The sequence below is a fragment of the Glycine max genome, chromosome 6 (assembly GCF_000004515.6).
Source record: "Glycine max cultivar Williams 82 chromosome 6, Glycine_max_v4.0, whole genome shotgun sequence".
Classification (NCBI taxonomy): domain Eukaryota; kingdom Viridiplantae; phylum Streptophyta; class Magnoliopsida; order Fabales; family Fabaceae; genus Glycine; species Glycine max.
The window spans coordinates 2,503,551-2,512,506 of record NC_038242.2 but is presented as its reverse complement, the minus strand read 5'-3'; the positions used below and the strand labels follow the sequence as shown (position 1 = coordinate 2,512,506).

General features: G+C 39.6%; 1 protein-coding gene across 2 annotated transcripts; it reads right to left on the bottom strand.

Annotated features, from left to right (window-relative positions):
* Window positions 1-230: 230 nt before the first annotated feature.
* Window positions 231-8,671, bottom strand: LOC100815978 (protein ESSENTIAL FOR POTEXVIRUS ACCUMULATION 1). Of its 2 annotated transcripts, none has more exons than XM_026128821.2 (9): window positions 8,447-8,671; window positions 7,311-7,399; window positions 6,230-7,147; window positions 6,018-6,147; window positions 4,596-5,381; window positions 1,651-4,390; window positions 1,170-1,363; window positions 947-1,006; window positions 231-730 (listed from the first exon to the last, which is right to left on the bottom strand). In XM_026128821.2, the coding sequence occupies exons 1-9, from the start codon at window positions 8,514-8,516 to the stop codon at window positions 381-383; spliced, it is 5,337 nt and encodes a 1,778-aa protein (XP_025984606.1). In that variant the 5' UTR covers window positions 8,517-8,671; the 3' UTR covers window positions 231-380. The 2 variants fall into 2 exon arrangements, with proteins under 2 accessions (XP_025984606.1, XP_025984605.1); XM_026128820.2 differs by having other exon boundaries at window positions 1,651-4,438; window positions 8,447-8,670.
* Window positions 8,672-8,956: the final 285 nt, after the last annotated feature.

Here is an 8,956-nt window from a genome sequence, read left to right as displayed (position 1 = left end):
TGCATTCACCATCATATTCATTTTCTAGAATAAAATAAAAAGGCAATTAAAAATATAATCAAGAATCAAGAAATAGAAACAGAACAGTTTTCCAAAACGGGCTTTACAAGCTACAGACTCTGCCTACGAATCAATTAGCTTGCTTACAAAAGATAAACAGCAAATTAATTGAATCAAGTTAAGGCTGACACAATATTATGTTTGTCAGCGTGATCAAACGTCAAAATACATTTAAGACAACAAAACTGATTGAGCAGATACAATTGATGCTGCTACTGTTAAAAAAGCCAAAAAAAGTTAAATGAATAACAGAAAATACATTTACAAAATACACGTATGGCCAAAAAATATTTACACGTTCCGCAATAACCTATGTTATGTTAGTCTTCTACTGTCTGGATCTCACCCATCATGATCCTGTTACTCACGACATTGAATCCCAAAACTGAAGAGCTTACCTTTTTTCCTTTGTTGCCGCCTTTCTTCTTTCCAACTTTTGAAAAGGATCCATCAGTGTAACCTAGCTCTAGTACATCTGTATTTGCATCAACTTTCCGATCATTCACGGTTTGAAAAGCTATTTCCAAAACATCTGATGGTAGTAGGTCCATGTAATTGAGGAATTTATCAATGAATTCATGATCATGGTCATATAATCCCAGGTTTTCTGTGAGAAATATCTCTGCTTCAGATCTTGTCTGCTTCAAGCAAAACTCAAGGAAACTTGTATCTGCCACCCCAAAAATAGTCAAAATGACATTAAATAGAAAGTTCAAGATAATGTGACCAGCAAATGCCTGAGCAAATTCAGACCAGTATTGAATTGTTCTTTAGGGGACAATAACATTGATGAAATAGATTTGTCAGTTAACATTCTTAAATCAATCTAAATCTGGATTAATCCGTCAAAACATAGCATGAATAACAAATATGAAATCATAAATACCTTTTGTCCCAATGAGCCTCGCACATTCATTCTCACACCAAACTCTGAAGTCCATGGCTTCTGAAATTTAAATACGGAAGCAAGTCACTATTTAAACTATCATCAATGACCCAATCAAAAGGAGTAGATATACATAAAGGGGCTAAATTAGACAGAATTGCCAAGCAAGAGGAAATTGGAATTAACAGTGTTGAAATAAAATGAATGAACAACATATCATTACCAGAATTCTTGGTCATTGCATCTTTTTTCAGTTTTAGCAGTGATTGAGAAGAGGCAGGTGATGATGATAGAGATTGCTCAGTTGGTTTGCCACTCCCAGATTTTTGTCGACTCAATGATCCAGGTGAATTACCTTTCATGGGAACACTTTTAGAACCCCAGCTCCCCTGCCTAGCAAGTTGAGGGAAATTTGACCTGCTTACAAAGAACATAATAAAGCATTGAATCAACTTTGTCATGAAAACAGGATTATTAAGGAAACCATAAGTCAGCCACCTACTGTTTCAGTTACTTTTAAATGCTACAACTGCTCTAATATAGAGGTTATGTCAAAGGCAGTTTAGGACCATCAAGTATTCCAACATGTAAAATTAACAGATGCCAAAACTAACAATTTCAGTGAAGTACTATCATAGAAAGTCAGATTAATCAAGCCAATATATAAAGTACTATCATAGGCACAATGAAGAGACAAATCATACTGCTTATTTTCTTGCTTGGATTGCTCGACTGGACCCCAAAACATATCATCATCCCCTCTGTATTTTGACAGAGAAGCTTGGGAGTTTATCTGGCTAGAAGGTGCAGTTTTTGATGGAGATGAAGCTGAAATTGGGCGTGAAGAACCACTACTCCGTGCAGCTTGGGCAGTTTGTGATTTTTGAGGAGTAGGCAGTTGATTTGGGAGTACTGCAGAGGACTTCTTCTCCTGCTCCTTTAGAATGTCCCTTAATGATGTTGGTTTAGGAATCCTAGCAGAATCAGTAGTCCATGCTGGAGGAGGAGATGGGCTTGTTGGCTCTCCTTTCCAAAGAACAAAATCTCCCAAAGAGGGTCCTGAAGGAATGGAAGGCAGTTGTTCTTTCTCCTGCTGAACAGAACGGGAGCTTTTTACCTTTTCAATGTGAATTGGGCTTATGGGTACTTCACTAGAGGCAACTGGCATTGAAACCTTAGCTCCTGAACTCTTCAACTTTGCAGATTTTTTCCGGCTTCTTTTAGTGTCTTTAGCTTCAATAAAGTCTCCATCATCTACCAGTTTTGAGTGAACAGCTATATTTTGTGAGGGGAGCATACTGTCAGGAACCTTGCCATCTCTTTCACTAGATTTTGGTACAAGATCTTCTGCCAATAGATCATGTAATGGGCTTTTCTTGCTTTTACTATTTTGAGATTTTTCAGCTTTAGCCAGATATTCAGTATTTTCTGCTTCTCTGTGGCCATCATTTGACACCTTCATAGAGTCTGGATTGGCGACAACTCCAACCCAGGGAGTTGTTGAGCTCATGGAATTGACAGGAGTAGCAACCTCAGATACAAGCTTTTCTGTCAGTGACTTTTTTTGTTCTTCCAGTTGAATTTCTAAGAGAGATTTTGCCTTGAAACCAGGAGCAGGTTTCCAAGCTCTCGCTGAAGGTAATTCAGTATTCTGTGTGGCAACAGAACTGACTGCCTTTAACTCATTTTCGATAACTGTTTTAGTGTTGCTTCCTGGAATATTAGTAGGTAGGCCACTAACTTCTTGATTATCATCTGTTTCTGCAGTAGCAGTTGCAGATTGTTTATCCTTACCCTTTGTTTGTTGCATAAATGTTTCATGAGCTGGTTCACCCTTGTTGGCTTCACTATAATTTGGCTTCTCAGGTTCTGATTTCTTTGACTGCTGCAAAGGGACATTTTTTAGCAATCCCTTTGCCTGACCAGAAGACTGAGATTTAGAAGATTTTTGCTTCTTAGATTTCTTCTCAGCAGTCTTTTTGGGTTCACGTACTTCAATACTTCTCACATCAACCACTGAGGGATCAATCTTTGAGCTCTCTCTTCCACCATGATGCTCTTCAAGACTATCTGATTTAATCTCTACATCTTCACTCAGTTGACTAACTAGTGGTAACTCGGTACCACAAGATGCAGCTGAAGACATATCCACAGCAGGTGTGACACACTGTATCGGCTGAGAATTCTCATCAGACTCTGAAGTTGCACTCACAAGGGTATCATCATTCCTACAAGTATTGTCTGGCATCTGCTCCAAGGTTTTAGCAGTATAGTCAGAAAAAGGAAGAAGTTTCTGGGCATTGCCGGGTTCCTCTTTGGCTCTGCTCTGCTCAAGCAATAGTGAGCCTTCAACAGAAGCTGATACAGGCAATGTTTCCTTCTGGTAATTGTCATTAATTTGCTCAGGAAGTGTAGCACTCCAGCTTTTCTGATCACCAATATTCTCAAATAATTGGTCAGACAACTGGGCAGAAGATTCACTGCTTATATTATAGCTAGTGTCCTGGCTTACTTGCAGAGGTAAATCCAAAGAATTAGTAGTAAGCTCACCCTGAACACTGGGAATTGGTGTCTGAGAGCTCATGGGAAAAATTTCTTTTGGTGGTTGAATTTGAGAAAGATTCACATGCAAATTCCCAAGGGGTATTCCACCTCCCTGAAACTGTTGATAAGATAAATTGCCAAAGCGCTGGTGAGACTGATGCTCCTGAAGCACTTGAGAAAGCAGCTGCTGTTGTTGGCGCAATAACAGCTGTTGCTCCTCCTGCTGCTGTTGCTGCTTTAGCAATAGAAGTTTATCTAACAAAGGCATAGTTTGTGAAGGAGCAGCTGCCTGAGAATGCAACTGTTGTGAAGGAGCCACTGCTGCCTGAGAATGCAACTGCAGCAAGTGCTGCTGCTGCAACATATTCAACATTTCGGGATCTTGGGATAAACCAGAAGAAAGCAATTTCTCTGCTGTCAAAATACTAGATGGAATATCTGAATTTTGAGCAATTAAGTTATTTAAGGGCAATTGATTCAGTGTTTGCAATCTTTGTTGTTGAATTCCAAATGGCATTTGAACATAATTTTGATCATGAATGGGGGGATCCAATCCACCTTGCAAGTCAATCTTATTCTGAATGGGGGGATCCAATCCACCTTGCAAAAGAAAATTTGGCCATCCAGCAATGCCACTATTTAAGCATGTGGACGACCTATCAGATAATCCTTGGATTATTGACATCAATTCAGAACTTTGGGACTGAAGCAGACGAGAATTGTCACTCAAAGAAGACAACATATTTGAATGTGGCGATGCATCTGGAAAAATATCTGATTTTGGTGGAAGGGGTGCTGCATCCCTCCCTGGCCAGTATGGATAAGCATTGGGCAAGGATCTTTGACGTTCAAGTGCCATCCTCTTGGCCAGTAAGTAAAGGTTGATTCCGCTATCTACTCCTGATGGGCCCAAATTACCAGAATCATTACCAAGAAACCCTTGTAAACCTAAAAATACATATCATGGTTATCGTAAAATCAGACCATCTCAAAACATAATCAATACAGTATATATAAAAGATATTATGAAGAGGAATGATAATGCATGACAGTACACTTATGTTTATAAAATAGAAAACAAACAAACAAAAAAAACATCATTAACCTTCTGATAATGTGAGACTACTGAGTGGGGAACTGCTCTTGCTACCAGACATGAGTGACTCCAAAAACCTATTTTCAGCTTCTGTAGTAGAACTCCTATGCATAGAATCATTTCTCAGCATCTCAACCTCGCTTAAACCAGAATGCATGTTCCCAAAGGTACTGGAATATGGCCGACCAGATGCCTCTGAAGAGTCAAGTTTTGCTGCAGAAAATCCAGGTGGTGGTCGAGCCTTAGCTCGTAAATGGGGCATGGCATCACCAAGTTGCAACCATGGTGAGTCAGATGCTGCATTTTCCAGACGAACAGGTAAATCTATACCAAAGTATCCAGCCTCAAACCAACTAATAATATCAATTCCTTTAAACGGGCCCTGAATGCGACCCTGAGGATCTTTATAGAAGAGGGATAACTCCTCTGGACAAATCTGTTGAATTCTCCTGGATTCAAATTCACTGTCCAAAATTCCAGATAGCTGCCTCTTAATGGGATCTCCACTAGATTGCCACTTAGTCACATCTCTGGTTTCAGATAAATAATCCAAATTATGCTCCCACTGAGCATGAGTATTTTTTGGCTGGTGTGACCAGCTCATATCTGAGTTTCTTGATTTAATATCACTGGACACATCTCTGCCATCATGCATGAGTGTGCCTGCATGTTCACCAAGTGGTGTGCCACGCCATGTAGCACCATGATGTGCAGAATGACTTTCTTCAAAGGTTGATTCCTTATTACTAGGCACCTCATCAGCCATTCGGTAAGAATCATTATCTTCGACTCTATCTGAAAAGATAAAGTATTAGAAAAAATCTTAGAGACAGAAAAATTAAGCTTCCTAGTTAAATGTAGTAGCAAAGTAAAGTGCATTTAAGTATGGAGAAAATTAGTCTGGCTACACATGAAAGTTGAAACAAAATAAGGGATGTAGACAATGCGTGAAATTTGGAGAGGTAAGTAAAGGGCAAGCAAGAACCACTAATAAAGAGATAGTGCAACCATGCAAACATTTATACCCATTAGTTAATTTTGATATTAAAAACAAAACATTCTCTGCTCCCAACAATTTATACTACAACTACAAGGCAATATAAAGATCACCTACAAAATCCAGATGGAAACAAAACATACATCACGATTGGCGTAAGTTGGTAATAAAAATACAAAATTGAAGGTTTCATTTAGTTTTCCATTAGCAACATCTTCATTTCTCAACCACTTAGAGAATCTCTTAACATCCTTATTGTTTTCAATATTTAAGATAGCTAAAAATGTGTTATTGCTTTTAATTTGAAAAGCCTTACGAGAAATTCATGAGACCACTTTCAAATGGTCAGAAACTTCCTGCCAAAGCAATCAGATTCTAAAAGAAGCTAATGCACTACCACACTATCAGTAAGCTTGCTTCTATTCTTAATGTACCTTGGAAAGGTGCATTTACAGGCTTCATTCGTCTTGAATGCGTAAATTCTGTTGAGTTCCGTCCATCTTTTGGCAACTGAGGTGCACTGCTACTAATTATTTCCCCTTTATCAATATCCTTTAATACAGACTGTTCAAACAGAAAAGCAATCTAATAAACCACTAGAGATGGCGGTGGCATCTAGAACAAAATATACAGTAACATCAATTACCAGTTCCTCAGAATTTGGTGAGCAAAGAGCTAGAGGCTCCAATGGTTCATCCTGAGTAACAGAAGGTACCTGCACAAATTCCACTAGTTTTCTACTTGTATGCATATCAGCAACTCTGTATACATCAAGCAAATTTGTCCTACTATATCTAAAGGGACGAGCTTCTCCCTGCTCACTTTCAACTTTATCCAATAAAGTTCCAGGATATTGAGAATGCATATATGTGCTATTAATGGAGCTACCACCAGAGCCAAGCCGAGCACGCCCAAAAGCAATGACTGGAGGTGTATCTTCCCCATGGCCCCACCCATATGGCAATGCAGACACTTGTTTGTTTGGCATCCCATTCTGGTGGTGGGTAGGCTCTACTCTTCCACGGCTTTGTGAGGAGTTGCGTCTCCATGGCCGATAATGATCCCCTTCCTTTTCATCCTTAACAAGATTGGAAATGTTAGGCAAACCTTTGTCTACATGCCGATCACTATCTTTACCAGGGCTGCTCCGTTTTTCACGAAGACCTTCTGGCGCCTTATCATCAGGACCCCAGCGTGTGTTCCACTTACTCTCATGCCGCTGTTCAAAGTTTGTATCTCTATTGCCTGAATCATTCCATCTATCAGATGTGCCACGACGTGCTTCTCCAAAGTGCCTTGTGGATGGATTTTCAGTCCTCTGATCCATTCTCTGAGTGTCACTTAGGTTTTTGTCTCCATTCCTCCAACGATTCTTGTGTATGGAGGACTTAGTATCTCTCTCTTCATCACGCCAACGTTCACGGCATCCACTTTTGGAGTCAAGCATGGATGGTCGAAAGACATCCTTTCGTTTATGGTCATCATTAACATCCTCTCCATTTCCAGATGTCTTAACAGTCTCTGAGCGATTGCCATTTGGTGGAGTTGAGATCACATGATTTTCCTGAGTGATGAGAAATAGAGAAGAAGCAGTTTTGAAGCAATTATAAATTATTTATGGATTGATATGTGCCAAAATTCTTATTTGCACATATACATTTTACAGAAGTGCAAACAGACAAAAATAAAAATAAAAAAGTAGTAAGTAATCAATAGTCAATACACACCACAGTTCCTATTGCAGGTTTACTCTCCCCTGGCTTAGGCAGAAGCCACTGTGGTGAAAGTGGAATTGGATTGTCAGGGCCATGGAAATCTGCAAAAATGAGAATATGCTTACTAAAAAAGAATTAAAAAATGTTAACCAATCTCAAAATTTTCCCAAAGCAGAACCTAGGAACAGTGAAATTATGGATGCAAGTTTCACAACAGACATGAAGTGCACAAACATAGAAGCAAAACTTAATATCCTTTTGACCAGTTAAGAAATAGAACGCAATTTGTAAAACCCCTTTGTTCTAAAAAGTAAATATATTATTGGCAATTGGCATAAGCAATTAAATATTTTTTTATCATCCTCTGTTCTTTTAAGTTGAACATTAAGTAGATAGAAAGCACTCGCAGACCAAAAAAAAGCCAGTATTCCATCATCACCTCCCATGGAGTGGGGCAACTCTATACCTGGGTACATCAAACCAAATCTGACAAAAATCCCAAGGCAAACACCATAATATGCATCAGGGAAGACTTGATCCACGTTCAACCAGAAGCTACAAATAATGGCTTCTGAGATTTTCTTCACGATTGACGCAAAAGTATGGTGAGACTTCCGTTTCCAATGTATCACCAAACACACGCATAATAGTGTTACCTATTTCGGTATAAATTACTTACAGTTACAGTAAACGAAGATCCAACATTTTCAAATTTCAAACATCATGAAACCAAAGTTTCCCAGGATAAAAACACATCTAATTTCAAAAGGCAATGAAGTTTAGTGCAGTACAAGGATCTAAACTTCTACTTCTCAAGTTCACAAAGAAATCCAAACAACTGAACAATAAAAACCACTAGCACAGACGAATAATTAAGCCTTGTCTGTTCACTGTTTTCAAACTTCAAAGAGCATGAAATAAGCGGAATGCAGAGCAATTGATCAATGCCATACCCGAACTCAAAAATCGAGACCAAAAATTAATTAAACGGAATTCGAAACGAGTTAACCACTCGGAGACGAAGCAAAACCCTGAACTCGAACAGAGAAACAAAGTGGAAGGCGTAACCTAATAAAAACAGCGAAAGTGGCGGAAGCAACGCTAGCTAGGGTTTAGGGGAATCGGAAATTAGAGGCAAGAGAAAGGACCTTTGGAGATCGGAAAGGGAGGTGCGGCGGAGATGTGGAGGCGAGTGCTGGCGGAGGCACGGTCAGCCATGGTTGATCGGCGAGTCTCTCTGATGATTGCGAATGAATCAACGGTGTGAGGTGAGTGAGGGGAACCGAAACGAGGGACGAGAGGGGTGAATATAGGTTAAGCCTCAAATGGATGATAAATGTTGGGGTGCACGTTAGCACGCTGCGACCCACATGCTCACGTTAGCTGATGCACCCCCTTTGCGGGGTTCAGTTAATCAGTTCCTTGTGATGCTGGGAAATATATACTTACGCGCAAGGTGAAGTGCGTGAATGTCACGCTGATGATCCTTGCTGGACGTGTTATTCACGCTGACTGATGAGCCGGAAGGATTTGGGCTTACCTCCTATCTTTTTCCGTTTACTTGTCGCGTCATGACCGAAACGGTCATCGCTGAAGTCGTTTCGTTTATGTTTTTTTTTACAAGGTTTCGACGTTTCGTTAATATGTTAATGTTTGAA

Coding starts and splice junctions, on each gene's coding strand:
- LOC100815978 (XM_026128820.2), bottom strand. CDS start 8,516: ATGGCTGACCGTGCCTCCGCCAGCACTCGCCTCCACATCTCCGCCGCA. Junction 7,400..8,446: donor TCCCTTTCCGATCTCCAAAG/GTCCTTTCTCTT, acceptor TCATTTTTGCAG/ATTTCCATGGCCCTGACAAT. Junction 7,148..7,310: donor AACCTGCAATAGGAACTGTG/GTGTGTATTGAC, acceptor CTCATCACTCAG/GAAAATCATGTGATCTCAAC.